General features: G+C 44.6%; 10 protein-coding genes across 10 annotated transcripts; 6 read left to right on the forward strand and 4 right to left on the reverse strand.

Annotated features, from left to right (window-relative positions):
* Window positions 1-223: 223 nt before the first annotated feature.
* On the reverse strand, window positions 224-1164 carry AOL_s00076g315 (uncharacterized protein; the record flags this gene model as incomplete). Its single annotated transcript, XM_011122868.1, has 5 exons — window positions 224-287; window positions 371-468; window positions 582-714; window positions 813-937; window positions 1075-1164. 5 exons carry the CDS (start codon window positions 1162-1164, stop codon window positions 224-226), a joined length of 510 nt encoding a protein of 169 aa, XP_011121170.1.
* Window positions 1165-1325: 161 nt separating this feature from the next.
* AOL_s00076g316 (uncharacterized protein) lies at window positions 1326-1604 on the forward strand (the record flags this gene model as incomplete). The annotated part of the gene is made up of 1 exon (XM_011122869.1): window positions 1326-1604. The coding sequence occupies one exon, from the start codon at window positions 1326-1328 to the stop codon at window positions 1602-1604; it is 279 nt and encodes a 92-aa protein (XP_011121171.1).
* Window positions 1605-1740: 136 nt separating this feature from the next.
* On the forward strand, window positions 1741-2625 carry AOL_s00076g317 (uncharacterized protein; the record flags this gene model as incomplete). Its single annotated transcript, XM_011122870.1, has 3 exons — window positions 1741-1975; window positions 2050-2488; window positions 2577-2625. 3 exons carry the CDS (start codon window positions 1741-1743, stop codon window positions 2623-2625), a joined length of 723 nt encoding a protein of 240 aa, XP_011121172.1.
* Window positions 2626-3263: 638 nt separating this feature from the next.
* AOL_s00076g318 (uncharacterized protein) lies at window positions 3264-6418 on the forward strand (the record flags this gene model as incomplete). Its single annotated transcript, XM_011122871.1, has 10 exons — window positions 3264-3498; window positions 3652-3804; window positions 3875-3919; window positions 3978-4069; window positions 4130-4331; window positions 4404-4573; window positions 4640-4685; window positions 4743-5112; window positions 5178-6099; window positions 6167-6418. The coding sequence occupies 10 exons, from the start codon at window positions 3264-3266 to the stop codon at window positions 6416-6418; spliced, it is 2487 nt and encodes an 828-aa protein (XP_011121173.1).
* Window positions 6419-6619: 201 nt separating this feature from the next.
* Window positions 6620-7512, reverse strand: AOL_s00076g319 (uncharacterized protein; the record flags this gene model as incomplete). The annotated part of the gene is made up of 2 exons (XM_011122872.1): window positions 6620-7412; window positions 7475-7512. The coding sequence occupies 2 exons, from the start codon at window positions 7510-7512 to the stop codon at window positions 6620-6622; spliced, it is 831 nt and encodes a 276-aa protein (XP_011121174.1).
* Window positions 7513-8352: 840 nt separating this feature from the next.
* AOL_s00076g320 (uncharacterized protein) lies at window positions 8353-8920 on the forward strand (the record flags this gene model as incomplete). The annotated part of the gene is made up of 2 exons (XM_011122873.1): window positions 8353-8440; window positions 8556-8920. The coding sequence occupies 2 exons, from the start codon at window positions 8353-8355 to the stop codon at window positions 8918-8920; spliced, it is 453 nt and encodes a 150-aa protein (XP_011121175.1).
* Window positions 8921-9982: 1062 nt separating this feature from the next.
* AOL_s00076g321 (uncharacterized protein) lies at window positions 9983-12812 on the reverse strand (the record flags this gene model as incomplete). The annotated part of the gene is made up of 6 exons (XM_011122874.1): window positions 9983-10997; window positions 11070-11743; window positions 11797-12256; window positions 12334-12440; window positions 12496-12587; window positions 12680-12812. 6 exons carry the CDS (start codon window positions 12810-12812, stop codon window positions 9983-9985), a joined length of 2481 nt encoding a protein of 826 aa, XP_011121176.1.
* Window positions 12813-13150: 338 nt separating this feature from the next.
* AOL_s00076g322 (uncharacterized protein) lies at window positions 13151-13646 on the forward strand (the record flags this gene model as incomplete). The annotated part of the gene is made up of 3 exons (XM_011122875.1): window positions 13151-13188; window positions 13278-13442; window positions 13529-13646. The coding sequence occupies 3 exons, from the start codon at window positions 13151-13153 to the stop codon at window positions 13644-13646; spliced, it is 321 nt and encodes a 106-aa protein (XP_011121177.1).
* Window positions 13647-13738: 92 nt separating this feature from the next.
* On the reverse strand, window positions 13739-15546 carry AOL_s00076g323 (uncharacterized protein; the record flags this gene model as incomplete). The annotated part of the gene is made up of 6 exons (XM_011122876.1): window positions 13739-13963; window positions 14027-14201; window positions 14260-14374; window positions 14468-14661; window positions 14813-15036; window positions 15394-15546. 6 exons carry the CDS (start codon window positions 15544-15546, stop codon window positions 13739-13741), a joined length of 1086 nt encoding a protein of 361 aa, XP_011121178.1.
* A 753-nt stretch (window positions 15547-16299) lies between these two features.
* AOL_s00076g324 (uncharacterized protein) lies at window positions 16300-17541 on the forward strand (the record flags this gene model as incomplete). Its single annotated transcript, XM_011122877.1, has 3 exons — window positions 16300-16620; window positions 16705-17340; window positions 17443-17541. The coding sequence occupies 3 exons, from the start codon at window positions 16300-16302 to the stop codon at window positions 17539-17541; spliced, it is 1056 nt and encodes a 351-aa protein (XP_011121179.1).
* Between the last annotated feature and the right edge of the window lie 3242 nt (window positions 17542-20783).

Here is a 20783-nt window from a genome sequence, read left to right on the forward strand (position 1 = left end):
AACTTCACCGCATCGGCAATCCCCGGAAAACGCTGTACGAAGGGGCAAAATAAATAAAGAACCCGTTTGAACGATAATGATGGCGGCGGCGACGATGACGATGGTGGACGATAGCGACGACGATCGAAGTTTTGAGGTTTTTATAATTTAACTATTTGATAAAAAACCAAGGTGGAAAAAAAGTATAAGCTTCTATTCCCTTCCTGTTCTCTGTTTCCTTGTTTTACAGGGCTAAGCTGTAGTTATACTCGTCCTCGAAGTTCTGGGACACCCATAACACCACCGTGCTACATTTTGATATATATCGTTAGTTTCGATCCTTATATAGAACTCTAGACTCGTGAGCGGGAAGGGATTAGGAAGGAAGTACCTCAGCATAATCAAGGAATTTGCAACTACGTTGGCGATTCCAAAGTAGAGTGTCGGGAACGGGTACTCCGGTACCACGTATTTAAGCACCAGGACACACTATAAAAAGACATCGATATCCATTAGTCACCTTCATCCACCGTCCACCCCCACCGGTCATACCACTGATGGTATTGTATAATATTATGAAATAGTATTATGGTAATACATACCACAGATCCGGCAAGTCCACCAGCCATCAATGCAAACCCAAGGAATAGAACCAGTCGAGCCTTCCATGCATCATTACTTCCAGAGAACGAGAACGATTCAGCCGACAACCGTGCCTTTTCGATCGAGTTGATCCTATAATACCCCAAAAATATATCCCATTAATATTTTTCTGTTTCTCTCTCTTTTATAGTTTGTAGTTGTGATAGTGAGTTGGTGAATGGGTGACATACACAATCATCCCCAAAACGCTACAGATCGATGGAATCCAGTCCACAAACTGAACATGTACCGTCCCCGGGTTGGCATATTTACTGAAAATAGCGGCATCCAAGAAAAACCAGATTCCTAGAGCGAACTTTTGGTATCCAAAATATTAGTTTTATATTCGTCAAATAGTATCCTTTAAAACGTAAAAGTAGGAGGGGTGTTTTCTGTCGCCTTCAAATCCGGAATGTAAACCCCGGAAGACTGGGGAGGGGAGAAATAACGTACTAATCCACCGGAGGAGTAGACACCGAATATTCGAAGGGTCTGAGCAGATGGGAGCGTTGGAAGTGGGAACCGGAATAACCGTGACTCCATGATGAGCGTAATAAGTGATGACGACGAGGCTTGGTGTGCAACTACTTAATGTAGGGATGTATGTAGTCGGTCGGAGTTGTGAGAATAGGAAACCCGCCCGGAGTTCCTGTTGATGTAAAACTTTAGGAAGTTGAAGATGTTTAGTGATATAATAGCGATGTATGCGAGGGATCTTTCCTTACGGTGGTTTCGCTGCGGAGACGACGATGTCGGAGAATAAGGACAAGATGGAGGATATGATGGATGATGGAGGGAAGGATGGCTGGGTTTGGTGGCGGCGCATCAACCAACTAAGAGCAACCACAGCCGCATTTTCGGTTTCATCTCATCTTCCCATTCAAACTTCTAAACCCGACATCATCAACTTCAACTTCAACTTCAACTTCAATTACAACTTCAACTTCAGCTACGCCTGCTCTTACAACCTTATGGCTGTTTAATCAGTTGTAGTTAATACAATAATATACGCTCGAATCATTTAAATCCAATACCACATTCCGTCCAAATCATTCGCGACGCACTGACATCATCTGCGACTACCCGACCACGCGACTCACAAATACACATTCACCAACCATGGACCGAAGGAAACGAGACAACCGACGGGGTCCAGGTGGAGGAGGTGGTGGCGGCGGTGGTGGAGGAGGTGGCGGTAATCGCGACTACTATAACGACAGAAGAGACGACCGTCACAGAGCCCAAGATTCTCCACACTATGCTCGTCGGCGAAGTCGGTCCCCTGTCACCGGTGACCCTAAGAGAGACCAACGTGATGGAAACGACAGACGGCGACGGTCAAGAAGTCCTGATGGTAATTCCTCAAATACCTGTACCTTCTTATACTCCTATATGAACAGGTTATACTAATCGCAAAGAAAAATATAGACTACCGTAAACGCCCAGACCGCTCCCACCGCTACCAAGACACCGATTCAAAACGCCGTTATCGCTCTCGCTCCCCTCCTCCCAAAGACCGAGATCGAGAAAGAGATAGGGACAGAGAAAGAAACAGAAGTCGTTCCCGTGATCGCTATCAAAAACGTCACGACTCCCGTTCCCGTTCTCGATCTCGCTCACATTCTCCTTCTACATCCAAACGTCACCGCTCGCCTCCACATCGAAACGGTAACAAAAATAGCAATAAAAACAGTAAATCAAAACGTGATGATGATGTCGACATGAACGGTGGTGGCGATGATGGAGAGGATGCTATGATGGCCATGATGGGCTTTGGAGGATTTGGGACCACGAAAGGAAAGAAAGTAGAAGGGAATAATGCTGGTAGCGTCAAGATTGAGAAGAAGGCGGAGTATAGACAGTATATGTTCGTATCCCCTCTCCTACCCTCCTCTCTATCGTTTTATCATTTTATAGCGCTGTTTTTCGAGGTGAAGAATACTAACATTTCGTAGGAACCGTGCTGGAGGGTTCAACAGAGCTCTATCGCCTATTCCCGACTAAGAGGTGGAGTTTATGCATTCACAACTCTTAAGCATCTATTGAAGCATAATCGAATACAAGTCTGAAGACAAGTTGTATGGATGTAATATATATCAAAGCGGGTGCCGTACGTTCTAACGTTCTTTATAATACACGAGTCTCTTCATTAGCGAAAAGTCCAGTAGTAACAGACAGTCATAGCATCAAATACAATCCAATCTACCCCCATCCTCACTCTCTGAACTCCCTTAATCATAACCCACTAAGATCCATAATTAATAAACCGAACTCGAAAGCAAAGTACCTAAGCACCTTTGGGTGTACACTTACTATGGAGCAAGTATACTATTCTGTTGTCAAAACTGCGTTGTGCACCCGTCCAGAACCTCAATGCAGCCAAACCCAGCAAGGATGTATGCTTGTATGTACGTTAACCTATAAAGTCGTCTACCTGGCCAAACGTAACGCATAATATATACCTTCCTCTCATTTGCAATCAAAACCCAGACCTCGCGCGTCGAAGGGAAAGGACCCAGCTCAAAAGAGAGCTCCCAATTGCCCCTACAATATACTATTAAACCAACTGGCAGGTCCAAACCGTCATCATTACTTACTTAATACCTATTCAAATAAGACGAAATTAAAATATATGAAGAAGGATGCATATACCAGGCTTACTGGTATCCCTTCTGTGGACCACCGGCACGACTATCGTCGCCGCTGCAGCAGACCAAACAATTCTTGCGAGTGAAATCCAACGCGTGTCGAATCAGTCTTTACTATGGGGCCCTTACAATCCCAGTTTGTATTTCGGCATGAGGCCTCGGATTCCAAAGAGTTTGAGTGTTGGACTGGTTTGGGGGAATTTGGATACTTATGCTCAGGCGCAGAAGTGTATTTACTCCCTCTCCCTTTCTCTCCCTTTCTTCCTCCTTTCTTTTTTTAATATAAATTGGTTTTATGGTTTTTGTTTATTTTTATATTTATTTGAAGTGGGATTTTTTGCTAACTTGCTGTCTTTTTTTTCTTTGATTTTGGGGGGTGTAGCGATCAGACATACTTGCGAACAAAGTGATGATATGAAGGGATATGGATGGGTAGAGTATGATGTTAGAACCGGTGGAAAGCAGGTCATCCATGATCAAGCCAATTTCATCGATATAGAAATTGAATTGGTTAAAGTTCCTGGTGGGAGAAATGGTATTCCCCCCCCTCTACACCCTTATGATTTTTTGTATCGTCGTAAACTATTTACTAACTGTTTCAATAGGCGGTAGCTGGGGTGCTAGAGTTAAAGGCATACCGAGGGAGGATGGTATGTCTACACACTTCTTTTTTGGATGTTGGGGGTATATATTAATTGAAACGAATAGCACCCCAAAATCTTAGGTCTACCGTCTTCTTTTGGGCTACAAATGAAGATGAGGAAGGCGAATTATTATTGGAAACCGAACCGGATCAAGCGGTATTTATATATCGATGTCCAAATATGGCTAGGAACAAGACTAATATGGTAATGCAATAGGGAATCAAAGGATCTGTGAACCTCAAAGGGAACGTTGAAGGCCTCGATGAATTCCACATCGAACTGACGGAAGGTCCGGCTACCAACAGCGGCCCGACGGCGTTAGATTCTAGATTACAGGGCGTCGAGGATGAACCTGATGTTTCGAGAAGTTTGTACCGTGTGGGGAGTTATCCTGCTGAACATATCTGGCGGGTCAAAAGTAGGTTTCTCTAAAACTTCAACCTTTATATATATATATATATATAACAGGGAAAGCTAATATTGGAAATAGACATCATATTCGCGGAGTTAAAGACCCGATTCGACAAGCTTATGGAGAAGTTCGGCGCCGAGAATTTACCGCCCTCGTGGCAGGCTCTTACCTTTTCGCCAAAGTATGCGGAGGAAGGGAAAGATGGAAATGTTCATCTCGTACAGAGAGTTTATGAGGGCGCCTTTGAAGTATGTATACATTCGAAGTTCCATCTTAGCTTCTTACTTGGGGCCCGGGGCTAATACCTAATATAGTTTGATATTCTCTTCTCCTCGGATTCTGCTGCAAAGCCGATGACATGTAAGATCTTCCTTAAAAGATTGATATCTATAGCTTATATACTGACAAATATTATAGCAAAACTTCTCACCGAAAAGATCCAAGAGAATACTGAATCATTTAATACCCGTTTCTCCAAAACTTTCAAGCGTTATGCCCCCTTCGATTCTCCCAAATACGCCAATTTCGCAAAAGATCTCTTCTCCAACCTCCTCGGTGGTATTGGATATTTCCACGGCACTTCTATAGTCGACCGTTCTGAGTACCCCGAAGACGAAGAAGGGTTCTGGGAACCTGCGAAGGCTAATCGTGAGAAAGGATTGGGACAATTGGAAGGCCCTACGACTTTATATACTTCGGTTCCTAGTCGACAATTCTTCCCCCGTGGGTTTTTGTGGGATGAAGGGTTTCATTTGTTACCGGTTATCGAGTGGGATGTTGACCTCGCGTATGTTCATATCCCTTTTAAACCATATCCAAGTGAAAGTGCATTATCTAACAGAATCTGTTTAGTATGGAAATCGTCCGGAGCTGGTTCAACCTAATGGACGCCGACGGCTGGATAGCCCGCGAACAAATCTTAGGCGAAGAAGCCCGTTCCAAAGTCCCCAAAGAATTCCAAACCCAATACCCACATTACGCAAACCCTCCAACCCTCCTCTTAGTCCTCACCCGATTCATCGAAAAATGGTCATCAACAACAAACTACCCGAATCTAACTGGCGAACTTTCACAAATCTTGGAACAAATGTCAGAGTTTGGAGGTGATGGAATCCCACATGCCATCTTGGCCTCTGCGGAAAGCTATTTGAAGAACGTTTATCCTTTGTTGAGGAGACAATATTATTGGTTTAGAGATACGCAGGCAGGTGATATTAGAGGGTATGATAGGAATGCATTTTCTATGAAGGAAGGGTATAGATGGAGAGGAAGGGCTCCTGGTTACTGTCTCACCAGCGGTATAGACGACTACCCTCGCGCCGAACCACCACATCCAAGCGAGCTTCATGTCGATCTACTAAGCTGGATGGGTTTCTCTGCCCGTTTAATGAAGAACATTGCGATCGCCATTTCAGAAACAGATGACGCCCGAGAATATGGCAAGCACGAAGAAGCTATCCTCCACAACATCGACGATCTACATTGGAACAAAGAAGCCGGGTGTTACTGCGATGCAACGGTTGATGCCTTCGAAGAGAATATACATGTCTGCCATGTTGGATACGTCTCTATTTTCCCGTTCTTGTTGGGACTAGTGAGTGATGATGACAAGTTAAAGAGTATTTTAGAAATAATCGGAGATGAGGAACAGCTGTGGAGTCCATTTGGATTGAGAAGTTTGAGCCGTCAGGATGAGTTTTATAGCAAAGGGGAGAACTATTGGAGGGGTCCCGTGTGGATTAATATGAATTATTTGGCGGTTTTGAGGTTGAAGGTGAGATATATTACAATAACTTTACATAGTGGGATAGGGATATCAGGAAGCTAATAATTGTTTTTAGGAATACGGATCGGTTAAAGGACCTAACCAGCAAAAGGCCGCGAAGCTATACGCTGAGCTCAGGAAGAACGTGGTTAATAATGTGTTCAGAGTATGGGAAGAGACAGGGTTTGCATGGGAGCAATATGAGCAGGAGAAAGGGAATGGGAAGGGAGTACAGCACTTTTTGGGGTGGACTTCTTTGGTGGTTAATATCATGGCTTTGCCTGAGACGGTGGAGGTTACTCCGGTGCCGGGACATGATGAGTTATAAGATCTCTGGGTTTCTAGTGAAGTAAAGCGAGCGAGGCATATACTTATGCATTTTACATGATAATTTATAATGCGCGCTAGCTAAAGAGATGATAATGTACAATTTTTTTTCTGGAATGAAATATAAAAGAGCTCCTAGACGCCGGTGGAAATGCTAAAGATTATGCGGAAGAGGGTAGGTGGGATGTGGTGCTGATATCAATCAACGACGCCGTCGGTCGTCTCTATCCCGATCTCGTCTATCGTGATCTCTCTTGTCTCTGCGGTCATCGTGTCTACGCGGGGATCTAGATTGATCTCGTCGTCGCCTATCGCTTTCATGTCTTCTCTCACGGTCTCTAGACCTTGATCTTGAACGGTGTCGTCGATGTCTGTCCCTTTCCCCTTCTCTGTCCCTTTCTCTATACCTATCCTTCGACCTCGACCGATGACGATGTCTCGATGGTTTCTCGCGGTCATCTCTCCTCCGTCTGTCGTCCCTACCATCCCTCTTGTCGGCGTCCCTCGATGGCGCAGGCGCAGGTCTCCATTTGACTTCACTATCATTTTTCGAACTATCCCCAGCCATGACCTCCCTATCACCCCCACCACCAGCGCCTCCCAAAGCCGCCAATCCAATCCTTCCAAACCCAATTCCCTTCTCATTCCCCGTTTCCTCCCGTTCATCAACCCCCGCCCCAGCTTCTTTAATAGCCCTATCGACCTCGCCCTGACTCAAACCACCGGCACCATCATCAACCCTCCTAACAACCTTAAACCCCAAAGCGGCGCTCAAAGCATCATTTTCAGCTTCCTTTATCTTTCGAATTTCTTCCAAACGTTGTTCACGACGTAGAGCTTCTGCTTCTGCAGAGTTTTCGGATTGATCGCGGGAGTACCATTGGATGTCACGGTTTTGTTGCCATCGTCCTGTGGGGGCTTTGACGGAGACGCCGAGGTAGTATTCGCGGTCTTTGGAGTCTTTGACGTCAGACCATTTGAAGTCGCGGCCGCCACTTTATTTTGTTAGAATGTTATTTAGGATTGTATTGGGATGGGGAAAAGGAGGGGGACGTACCGACTGCCTTCGCGGATTGGACCTTTGAGGAGGTCCATTTTTGACTTAGTTTGTATGTATGAAGTTAGTTAAGTGAGTAAGAGGGTAGGTAACAAGGGGGGTGTCGAGGTTGGGATGGGATAAAAGTGCCAAGAACCACTATAAAAAAAGAAAAGTGTTGACGTGTTGGCGTGTTGACGCGTTGAGTGTGTTTGACAGGGGAATAAATTCCCAAAATGGGAAAATCCCACGCGACAAAAACGCCAGAAATGTGTTGGTCAACGCGTCCCAGCCATTCCAATATTGGCACTTTGATTGAATTGAATTGAATTGAATCTCTCTTCTTCTCCTTTGATACATTTTATAACTTAGCGGCTTCTATTCCAACAGCTCTCTCTTCCTTCTTCTTCTTCTCCTTCTTCTTCTTCTTAATCTACTTCCAATCTTCTTTGAATATCTCCATCCTTCGAGCTCCTTTTTTTTGTCATTTTATTTTTTGCATAAGAGCTACTTGACACTGCTTCACTCGAGAATCATCATCATCATCGTCATTGTTTATCCCCGTTGTCAAGGGACATCTAGTTTTATATCAAACCCTTCCCCTCCCTCACTTTCCCCCCCTTCATCCATCCCACCCGCAAAACAAGAGAAAGCCTCGACTCGACTCCTATCAGATTCCCTCTTGAATCGCAGTAACTACACCTTAGTCCGTAGTTTATACCTAAGTACCTTTTTATCATCAAAAATACTCGAAGCGGGTGGAAGAAGAAAAAAGGGAATCGCAAAACGAGGGGAACAAAAAAGAAGGGGATAGAAAGCAGTTATACATACTCGACCTAACATCCATCCATCCATCCATCAATTACTATCTGGTCCTACCTCCCATCGATCGCAAAAAAATGGCCTCCACAAAGATGGCCGTAAAGAGGCCATCGATAGGTTCCAAAACCGTTGGCGGCAAACGTAGATCCTCATCTGGTGTTCAACGTAAGTTCCAATTACCAACCTATTATAATCCCCCCCCCCAAACAAATCAATTTTTAAAAAGTTAATAGATATATAAACTAACAATTATAAATTTTAATAATAACAATAAAAACAGCCGGCGACCCTCTCCCTCCTCGTAAATCTCACAAATTCAAACCGGGCACCGTAGCTCTCCGCGAAATTCGCAAATACCAAAAATCTACCGACCTGTTACTGCGCAAACTCCCCTTTTCCCGATTGGTCCGAGAGATCTGTGCGGATCAGATAGATATCGTGAATACGCAGTTTCAAAGGTCGAATGAGAGTATGAGGTGGCAAAGTCAGGCTTTGTTGGCACTTCAGGAGGCGGCGGAGGCGTTCATGGTACATTTGTTTGAGGATGCGAATCTATGCGCTATCCATGCTAAGAGGGTTACGATCATGCAGAAGGATATTCAGTTGGCTAGGAGGATTAGAGGTGCTTTTGGGGGGTTGGGTTAAGAAGTATTATTTATTCTCTTTTCTTAGCTGAAGGGTTTAATTTTCTTCTTTCTTCTTTCTTCTTTCTTTTCTCCTGGAGAATACCAGCAGGGGAATTGTTGGAAGTCAGATATTTGACCTACAAGGACCACCGAAGATTCGAGAGTAATCTACATATAGCTCTCACATCTTCTCATCCTCATCCTCTTCTTCTTCTTCGCCCGCATATCTAGTATTTTTATTCCTTGATCGTTCAGGCGTCAAACCAAAAAACCGGTGGAGTTACTTATTTTTTCCCTCCTTCTCTTTTTTCTTCTTCCCGTTTTCTATGGCGTCTATGTTCCCCTTTTCTTGATCTTCTCCCTCTGATCGTCCTTCTTATGCTGGGATCGTTGTACTACTACTATCCTTTTTCTTCTTTTCCCTCTCTTTGACTGATGTTTTTATTGGCCTCGAGGCTATGTGTCTATGGCTTTTTTTTGCGTATGGATGGCATGCATTATCGTGCTTGTATGCAATGGAACGTGAAGAGAAGTCCTGTATTCGACGGTTTTTACATTTTTTTCTTCACAGAGAGAGAGATGGTTCTAAATCAAGCTGTATAGTAAGTCAAGTAGTTAGTCTAACATGAAACAATGATATCGAAGACCTCCTCGAAGTTTTTATAACTCGAGATTGTGGTTTAAGTCGCCCAATTAACACCTTATCGGCTCTATAGTGCACACCAAAGTTCTTAGAATCCAAGGATCTTTATTTAGAATACTGTAACTACGATTTGAACTTCATAGAATTGAATTGAATCTGGAGTATGAAATCTATCCGTCTGTCGTAAAACTACATTCGTTAACTCATAGTTGATTGGGATTAAGTCGACAATATCTGCCATGCATGTATGAAAGAAACAAAAAAAAAAAAGAAGAAAAGAAAACTATGACTAAAATTACACTTCTGGAACCCCCCTCCATCATCCACTATATCCAAGTTACCAATCCCATCCACCCATCGCAATGTACTGATTGAGGATCCTGGTGATGAACCAATAGATACATCATCATGCCTGTGATCAGTCAGGATAGTCTGCATTTAAACCTCCTCCTCCATAGCATTCTCATCATCCCCTCCTTCCTTATCCTCGTCCCCATCCTCATCCATAGCCCCCGCTCCAGATCCAGTACTAACCCTCATCGCCTCCTCCGCCTCCTCAATATCCCTCTGCCTCTTCAAAGCCCTCAACCAACTAGCAGCCCACCATTTCAACAATTCCACATCCTCCCCACTAGTCCCTTCTTTGCCAACCACAACTCCTCCATCTTCATACCTTCCAAGCCCCTCCATGACAACCTTAAACAACTCCGCCTGTTCCGCCTTCGCAACTTCATGCTGCTGCTCCGCAGTAGCGATTTGTTCTTCCGGCAGATCCTCCCCTCTAGCACTCGCCAAATTCCTAGTCCTCAAAACAACTTTCCTAGTCGTAGTATTCACCATCTCCCATGCATGTCCCCTCGGCAATACCTCCCCGCCAGCATCAAGAACAACCCATTCGATAACAGATAATGGCGTTAAAATCGAGTAATTCAAAAGCTTGTCAATAACATTAGCTCCGATACCCGGTTGATCAGCCCAATATCTCATCACCGTCCCAACGATCTGTCGCTGAGCTTGCGAGGATTCTTGACCCAACTGTGTAAGTTTTTCTTTGCATCGTTCGATACAGCTCAAGACGTGACTCAAGCTCTTCGCTCCGATATGGCAGATGCAGGTCATGTACATATCTCTTGCATATTTGGAAGGATCAGGTAATCCCTTGTTGTTCGCGGCATCGGTAATGGCGTTCATAAGGGTGTCGACTTCTTCGTTTGGAGCCTTCTGACGAATGAGGTTCAAAAGCTGTTTCCCTTCCTCAGGGAAAGCGATGTCGTCGGATTCGAATTTAAAGTCGGGTAGTTCCTTTTCCTTGTCTTCGGGGACTAATTCGCAGTATTGTTCTGGAAGAGTGGATTTGACGCGGTTGGCGAAACTTAGACGGATTTCCTTTTCGACGGCTTCTTGGATGAACGAACGGCGTGGGTGGACCTTGGACAATTCGAGATCGGGGATCCTAACCAAAATTTTGGAAATTAATACACTTGCCCTTAGATCTCCGTTCTGCAATGATAGAATATAGACTTACCACTCCGTCCACTTCCAAGTATACCCAAAGTTACTCAAATGATGAGCGAACCAATCAATAAACCTGTACCTCAGTTCGACATCCATACTCTCCAGGTTTCTGTACAAATAACGAATGGCTCTTCCGAGCGATGGCGCAACCGCCTGAGGCGCCAATTTGCAGACCTCGGTCAAAGTAGCATGGTAATAAACCAATTTATGCTCTGGTTGCGGCAACTGGAATATGTTGGTGAAAATAGCATCAACACAGACGTCCTCCGGCTTCCAGGTCGACTTCCCTTCAGAAACCTCCGGAATCTTGTCGAATGGGGTCGCACGTTTAAGAAATGCGTTAGGTGCGAAGTAGCAATCGACATCGATGAGGAACCTGGCACATGCAATGCGGTTGAAGTCGAGGAGGCCGATTGTGTCACCGATTGAATCGCGGAGAATGGATGAACTGATGGATGTTTGCAATGGGACGGTTTCGTGGACGGCACCTTGGAAGACCGAAAAGTAGACCTTGGGGAATATAGTACCGCCTTCGAGAGCTGTTGGCATGGTGATCGTGGGGAAAAAATGTTTGGTGGCAGCTTCTAGCTCGGCGAGGAACGGTTCCCATGGACGGGCGAGAATCTCGAATTTAAACCCGGAGGCGGCTTCGTCTTTAAGGGCGTTCAACAAAAGGGTGGTATTCTGACATCCAGATTAGCATTGTTACTCGGTTCTGGGGCTTAGTGTGCACTTACATTCATGGGAGGATACGGCGCATTCGGGCCACTATATGGCGACAAAAGAGGCTCGACGGCAGATGGCACTTGCATGCCCTCCAACCGTTCGATCAAGGTCGTCAAAAACTCCTCCGTGATACCACCAGGCGCAGATGTCAAAATGTAAGGAATCGTAATAAGAACGACAAATGACAATTCTTCAGAGAGTCCACTGCTCCCTCCTTCAGCAGCCAGATCGCCGGTAAGGTTGGCCAAGTCATTGAGCAAGGTCGCAACGCCTTCGCCATCTAGCATGCAGGAAACAGATCCCATAAATCTCAGAGTAAGTTTAAAGTTGCGCCATTCACAGTTGTCAAGGTAATTCTGTAGCTGGGCGGCGAATTCATCGAGAACCAGCTTTCCGATTTCGTGCTTTTGAGCATTGGCGCAGAGGACGATGGCGGCGACGAAGGGGATTTTGAACGGTTGTTCGACGACGCTACAAACCAATGTAAGTTTAGTGAAAACTAGGGATCTTGGAGAGTCGACAGTGACGGTCGTGGTAATGGTGCATACAGTGTTTTGATCAAAGTGACGAATCCTTTGCGGATAGCCTCGTGGTCCCAATGGGCTGACAGCGACTTAGCAATCGATCGGATCGAGTCCTCCACCTTGATGAGAGGCTATAGAATATGTTAGCTTCCCATGGCATTAAGATAGCAAAGAGGTTCAACGTACAGATTCTGCAATAGCTAGGACATCCTTTCTAAGTCTGACCATCGGATCCTCGTAGCGAGGCCTCTGCTGGCGGTAGTCACGGTCATCGTCGTCTAGAGATCAAGACACAGTTAGCCTTTGCCGCTGTCCCACGAAATTGAACCCGAAGACGAATCATAGGCAGAATATAAATTTCAGGCCATACCCTGGTAGCGTCTTTTCTTAAAGTGCTGTGGTCGTCCTCCATCGCGAAATCCACCTCTGTCTCGTTCTCGATTGTCCCGATTGTCCCGATTGTCCCGATTGTCCCGTTCGTACCTGCCGCCACGGTCGACCATATTTGTTGGTTTTTTGCAGTAAACGTTTAGTGAGTATTAAGGGTATGAAATCGAATGATCTGTGAAAGTGCTGACTCGAACGAGTGTCGTTGATATGTGCGTGTTCGTGTGCGTGGAGATGAGAATTGAAGAAGGTATGGTTGGTTCGGAGTGGAAGGAGAAGATGAGACGCGTTTGGCTGCAATGTTCGTCACCGAAAAATTCGGGGCGGGAGATGGATGCCCTTCCCCTGCAATGCACCCTTCCAGACTCGGCTGTGGGGAACTTAACCTGTCCACTTGATTAACATCCACCACAACCATTCAAGATAATATTCATGTCATAGCTCCAATAGCACAATGTCCGCGGATACAATACCGATAACGATCGAGCTGGCGTAAGTTTGAGAGATCTTGTCCTAGTTAGGCTTGGAATTGAAGCTAATATGTAGGATCCATTGATATATGATATATGATATGGGTTTAGTGGCGGCCTCGAACTCCTCTTTGATAACGAAAAGAAGTTCAATATCGATCTTCCTACGAAGACAAAAGATGGCAATGCTGCCAATATCAACTATCTAGTTGACCATCTATGTGTCCACCATATGAAAGACACCCGGAGAGATATGTTCGAAATAAACGGCACTGTGTACGAATCATCCAATTACAACTGCATATATGTTACGTTATAATTACGAGAGAACGATAGAGCTGACATGATTGGATAATTAACAGGCGGGCTGGGATTCTAGTTCTTATCAACGATGCAGACTGGGAGCTAGAAGGTGAAGGAGAATATGAACTTCAGCCCAAAGATACGATATTATTTGTATCTACTCTACACGGCGGTTGAGTGGGCTACATAATACCACACACAATTACGATACATTAAACCTTCATGAAGACCGACTAGTATACGAGACCAATTGAACTGCTAGTAACGGTTTACTTGGAATCGTCGTCGTCTTCCCGTGTGGACATTACCACATCCTCCATCTCGCCACCATCCTCCTGTCCGTCGTTTTGGTTCTGAATATCAGAATCATCCAGGTTGTACAAGTGCTTCCAATCCTCAATTTCCTCGAGCGTGAACCGAAGCCTATCACGCATCGACTCGACGGCATGTTGTCCGAGGAGTAGTCTTAGCGGTGGGTTTTGACAATGTGCAAGCTTTGTTTTTCGGTTAGTGATAAATATATATATAAATTTATGAGGATCACGGCCATATCTTACCTCCCAGACCATCTCCGCAACTTTCAATCCGCTGGTTATCTGCTTGTCCTGTATCCATTGTACCATTCTCCGAGCATGGTTCGCCGGCGAAGTCACACCCGCGTACGGCGCTGAAGGGGTTGTTATCAGAAAGTGAGCCCAGTTCGGTATTTGACCATGCGTATCTTGAGTCGGTCTTTCAAATCTTTGTCAGCAGCCGTCCTTGATGTTCTCTTCCCGAAAAGCTTGCATACTCATCACGTTTCGCCAATCCTGTAATAATAAGCGATACCTTGATATTCGATAGTTCCAGTTCATACATCAGCGATTCAACAAACCCTTCAACCGCCCATTTCGATCCGCAATATCCTAAACTTGCCTGTTAGCTTTCAAGTCACTGGGCTTCATTAGTGTGCGAGTGCATGCATGCAAGATGAATAGATATGGGTATAGATACCATACCTCCCAATCCTGGTAATCCTAAAAACCCAGATGTCGAAGAAAATATGATATACCTCCCTTCTTTTCGTTTCCGAAAGTATGGGATCGTCAGGTGCATAATATTGAACAGACCCATGAAATTAGTATCCAGCTGATTACGAATCTCGTATTCATCCTGGTCCTCACATGCACCGATGATCCCGTAGCCGGCGCAGCTATTAGTAAGAATACAATATCGATCAGTATGCCGTTACAGTCGTTTTTATCCCTCAACTAAGAACGAGATCCCAATATTGCAATCTCAACCCTTCGCAATGAAAAAAGAAATAAAGAAACGAAGAAAATAAAGAAACATAGATATCATACTTTACCACGACATCTATCCTACCCCATACAGTTAGGGATCTATCGAACGTTTTGGAAACACTTTCCCGGTCCCTGATATCGCAAACAGTGAAGACACCATTGGGGTTTGAAGGCGGTGGGTTTTGCTCATCGGTACCGGTTTTCCCGACGTGGATGACGAAATCATTTCTTGCTAGAGCAATGCCGGAGACTGAACGTCCGAGATGACCGGTGGCGCCGAATATCTAATCGTATCATACGAGGTTATATTAGAGGACAGAGTTTAGGAATATATGAAAACGATAGAATAGTGTGGATATCCTGCAATTGGCGCAGATATTCTTGATATTCTTGTACATGTGACTAGGGCGTAATTTAAAATGCAACAGACGCAACCGATACAGCCAACTTCCAATCTAACCTGATGCCCGATATTCCATGAAAATCTTTTATCTTTTGTTTGTTTTTTGGGAAAGAAAGAGAGAGAAAAGGTGATAGGAACGACTATCAGTCCACAGTGGAGTATACAAAGATAGGATACATGGGTATAGGGCGGCATGATAATATTACAATGTATCAGATTGATATAACAAAGGACTTACCAACCAAACTAACTGCGGCACGGGATCCTCTTTGTTCACCGGGCCAGCAGAAGCGGGAAGACCAGGTATTGGGGCTGTAGAAGTGGCATGATCTGAAGCTGAACCGCTATTACCAATCGGCTGTGGAGAAGTGCTTTGACTGCTGACATCCATGTTGACGAGTTCGGTTGGACTGTATGTTCAAGTCTATAAAATCTCGAACTCTATAGCAGGCCATGCTCTTATATTTGTAATGAAGTATGTTAGAGGTAAGTAACTAGGTCTATACCATATATCTTATGATTCCGTGTACCAATCTAGATAATATATATTTAGTTATAAGTATATACTAAGCTAAAATAGCTAAAGTATATATATAGTAGTGGTCCTATTCCGGTACCAGTACTCGACCGGCCCGTCACGGTCACACAACTGCCTGTCTCAAGAGCCTATATTCGGCAATACCGTAATATAGGCACAAGCAGAGCTATAGCAACTAGCAGTTAGAAGCTAGCAGCCCGTGGGAATTCGAAGGTCCGGAAACTGTTATCGATTGTGCTATCCGTGTAGTGGTAAATAACCGCGATAGCCGCGGGGTTGCAGGGACCGATGTTAGTGACGTTGCTTGGCGTTTTGTTCTGCTGCGAAAAATTTCAAGCCCAAAATTTCTTGCTTAACGCTCCGACATATCGACATCACCACTCTCTCAGCAACCACCATCATTGGCTTCACCGCCTCCAATCTCCAACCCTTCCTGCGGAATCCATCGCCTGCCTTGTATCCTTTCCTACTGTAGTTAGCAGTATCTCCAGTCTTCTCTCTTCACGGCTTTTTCTCTTCACGTCTTCCCCTCCAAGCCCCTCCAACCGGCCCGATTCCGAACCCCCACCTTTCTCTCGTCGGTAGCCGACAAGTCGTCTTTTCGCAATGGATAAAGTCGCCGAGGACCAACTTAACTGGCTAGGCCAGAATCCGCTCGTTTCGCTTTTAAATGATGGTGTTTCTTCGCTCTCTGCTAAACGGGACGCTCTCGAATTACCTAATCCCGGGACATTCGAGAATGTTTCGTCTGAGCTTACCAAGGGTGTCTTCTTGACCAACCTACAGTTTACCGGATTAAGAGCAGATACTGCGAAGATATTCGGCATTGCTCCGCTATTCCAGGTTTCACATTCGTTTTCCATGGGTGCTGGTGGGCCAGGATCTTTACCACCATACAACCTCTCTGCTCTCTTCGGAACAAACAAGGTATGTATAGCTTTACTCTAACTCGATTAAATGTCACAATAGGCGATTGGCTAATATCACTTTTTCTTTCTTGATTTTATGTAGACTTTCTTCCAAGCAAACCTTGACAATGAAGGCCAACTTTCTGCCCGATTCAATTACAGATGGTCACCAAAGTCGGTCACGCGATCGAACGTTCAAGTAGCGCCCGGATCCTCGCAGGCCATGTTGCAGCTCGACCAAGACTATATCGGAAAGGATTTCTCGGCTTCCATCAAAGCTTTCAACCCTAGCGTCCTAGATGGGGGGCTCACTGGAATCGTTATTGGTCAATACCTTCAATCCGTCACGAAATCCCTCTCTCTTGGTCTAGAAACTGTCTGGCAGCGACAATCGATGGCTGCATCTCCTGAGGCTCTGGTTTCATATGTTGCCCGATACCAAGGCTCGGGATGGGTTGCTAGTGCTGGTCTGCAGGCTGCCGGCGCTCTCCAGATGACCTACTGGAGAAAGTTGGCGGAGAGGGTTGAGGCTGGTGTCGAGAGCGTCCTTAAGGTCGCTCCGGTTAGGCCCGGTGTATTTGCAGGAGAGGGGATTACCACAATTGGCGCCAAGTACGATTTCAGACAATCTAGTTTGAGAGCACAGGTCGACACAAGCGGTAAATTGGGGGTCCATCTAGAACGAAGAGTCGCACCCATGGTCACATTAGCGTTTTCCGGAGAGATGGATCACTATAAGGTTCGTACTACTGTTTCGCCGTTTCATTTCGCGGGATCCTGCAGAAGGGTATCACCAATGTCGGAAAACATGGTTGACTAACTTTGAGAAACTTGTTTACAGAGTACTGCCAAGGTCGGGTTATCGGTATCAATCGAGAATGCTTCAGAGGAAGTTATGGAACAACAGCAGAACGCTCCTTCGATATCGATTCCGTTCTAGAATTGCGGAATATGCCAGATATTCCCTATGATTCTCCTTTTGAGTAACAGCACACGTCTTCCCCCCAGCCGCCGCCGCCGCCGATAGTTACTTGTAAGCCCCTCTCTTGTGATTAGGTACATACATACAACACCGCATCGAATCCACACCCTCAATCTATAAATACCATCAACGTTTGTACATAATTCCCTCTTGTTTTCTTTTTATTTTATTTATTCACCATGACATACATGTTATTGTATGGTAGAGATTCTATATTTGGGTTGAGTGTGTGTCTACATCTGCGATGCGACTGATGTTAATCCTTCCCATATTGTTAAAAGCTAGTTATCAGGGCGAGGGGAGTGTCACCGCGAGATGGAACGGGCCGGATTTGTGTGGTCAGGAGGACTTTTTGTGTATGGCTCTTTTGCGGTTATATCTCCCTCATGTATTATAGTGCACGGCTACCATTTCAACTCTTTTTACGACAAAGACATTTCATCTTTTTTTTCCCTTTCTCGTGGGACGTGCGTCAAAAGTCATACATACATACATATATACTTACATAAGTATATACATGCGTACATGCGTACGTACATACATACATCATGCAAAAGGGAACGGTCTTGAGATTCCGAGACAACTTCGAGGCGACGGGTTCCTTGCGCCACGAGGACGACCTTTTCGAGGCGAAACAGCTGGACCTTGCATTTCTTCAGCCTCGCCAACATTTACCTCTTGATCAATCGATAGCTTCCACACCACTACTACTACCACCACCACCACCGCCCCCATCCATTTTTTACCTCTTCAGAATACTTTTCCAGGTGCTTGGTGATTGGATACTAAGGTACCCAAAGCTCCGGTAACCCCCCCTTCCCATTTTTGTCTAATCTGCGGATTATCCACCCCGGAAGATAACCGAACCTTAGACATGGAGAAGGGCCGTTGGATCGAATACGCCAACCAAAGATCAAGGACCTCGATTGGGCATCAGCTGATGAACTAAAACTTTTTTTAAACCACTCCGTCGATTAGAAATGAAAGGTAGTGAAAACCAAAAAAAAATATTGGTTCAATAGGTTCAATAGGTTCCCCGGAAATGGTTAATAACGCGCGCCAACAGAGATAAGATTTGTGGGAGGCAAAATGTTCACAGCTGTTGTTTTGTCTGATGTGAATAGATGCAATGACGAGTAGTTTTCATTATATCTGGGATTTCATTCAACAGCCGTTCAGTTGACCATGTAACCCCGAACATGCATACTTGGGACTAAGTAAGTACTACGTAGTTAGTTAGCTATAGGGGAGCTATAGAGCTCTCAGCTAACGATTGCAACCGCTGATACATACATAGGCATGGACGATTCGACCAACAAGAAGAGATGGGAAGCCAGGCCCAGCCAATTGAATCGATCAAAGGGCCGCCTCCTCAAATTCGGTGGCTTCCCCTTCGGAAAATTATGCGAAACTCGTTTATTGCTGTTGGAGGTCGTGTAAGTAAGCTTAAAGGCATGTTCTGCTGCCTGCCATTCCAGCCGAAAGCAATTAAGCGGGTCACATGGTCGCACACGCTATCCTCTTTTTTTTTTTTTTTCAACGAATCAACCGCCTTTATTGTCAAGCGGATCGAAAATTCGAATGGATCCAGAACGAGCCCGGCCTGCAGTTTGAGGCACTTGCTTTGTTGCTTTTATGCATTGTGATTAAGGGAGTTGATATGATATTTTTCTTCTACATATGGCTTTTCGATCGAGAGGGATCTATGGGGATTGATTTTTATTATTATTTATTTCTCAGCGGCAGTGGATGAACTATTCTAACTATGACGAGTCGCAGCATCTTTTTATGCACTCATATCAATATCTACTCGACGGGTCAAAGACCTGTAGGGCGTGCCTTTCGAAGGGAACAAGGATACACCGTTCAACTTTTTATTTTATTTTTTTTATCTTTTTTATTCTTTTCGGAGGGGTTGGTTCGGCGGACCAAATCAGAATGGATCACGAGGTCCATCTGTGAACAGAAAAAGTAAAAATTTTACCTTTTTTTCTTTTCTTTTCTTTTCTTTTCTTTTCCCTACGCAAGCTAGGTTCATGGTTGAAGGAAATCTAGCGAGGGAGAAGGAGATCAAAGCTTTCACTACCCAGGTTTTTTTTTTTTTTTGTTCGAAGTGTTCGGAAAGGTTTTGGGGATTGTATAGCTAGTATGAAGTACTTATGTATGTATCTATGGAAAATATCTGAGACCTAGAAAAATCACCTGAGTTCAATATGACCGCCCCCTCCAATAGACGCATACATAAAAGTAAGATTTTAGAAAGAAAATGGTCCTCTGGAATCCTTCTGGAAGCGCAGAAGAAGCCTTGGAAGGGTTCGACTTGCTTCATTTATTCTTTTCATTGATAATTAATTATTTCGCTTTTACGTATTATATACTTACTTCGTATAGCCTATTATATTGTACTCTTTTTTCAAGAAGACGGTATTCTTTGCCCCCCCCTCCCTCGACCCTTCCTTTCCCCCCAAAGCAAAGTTCTTGCTTGCAGAAATGGTGCATTCAATTCAATTCAAAGAGGTGAAGGGGGAAAAAAAAGAGAAAGAGAGGACCCCAAAAGCTGGGCCCTTATCCTTGTCCATTTTTGATACTTCTGCTTTTCGGTTTTCATTCCGTCGACAAGGACCCTTTCTGGGAACCTTTTAATTGCTTGTCCGCCGAAAAAAATAAAAAAAAAACTTTTATGAAAGGAAAGGAAAGGAAAGAAAAGGGCACACGATGCAAGCGCGGCACGGGAAAGAAGTGACCAATTGGGATATTTGACGTGGAGAGAGAGAGAAAAGAGAGAATTAAGTTGGTAACATTTCAGGCCGGTGGAAGAATGCTGGCAATAGCCTGCTGCTACTTCTGCCTCTTCTTCTTTTTTTTATAACCATTTGATAAGCTAAGCTGAAGCTAGAGATGGGGATCCACGACGAGGACAAAGCTTTTAGGCTCATGAATTCAGTTAGTAAGTTAGTAAATTAGTTAGCTGGCTTCAATTCACTGTAGATATTCTTTGGTGTCTCCTCGGAGCTTTCGATCTGATGATAGAAGCTAAGCTACTTGCTCCACGGTATTGGTAATTTCTTTTATAAAAATTATGACCGCGTCCTTTCGTCATGGGCCGCTATGAAGTATGGAATTACAAAAGTAACTACGGAGAAGTTACCAGCGATACTACATACATGCTGGGCACGTTTTTTCCCACTGGTGTTAAATTC

The sequence above is a fragment of the Orbilia oligospora genome (genome assembly GCF_000225545.1).
Source record: "Orbilia oligospora ATCC 24927 unplaced genomic scaffold scaffold00076, whole genome shotgun sequence".
Lineage (NCBI taxonomy): Eukaryota > Fungi > Ascomycota > Orbiliomycetes > Orbiliales > Orbiliaceae > Orbilia > Orbilia oligospora.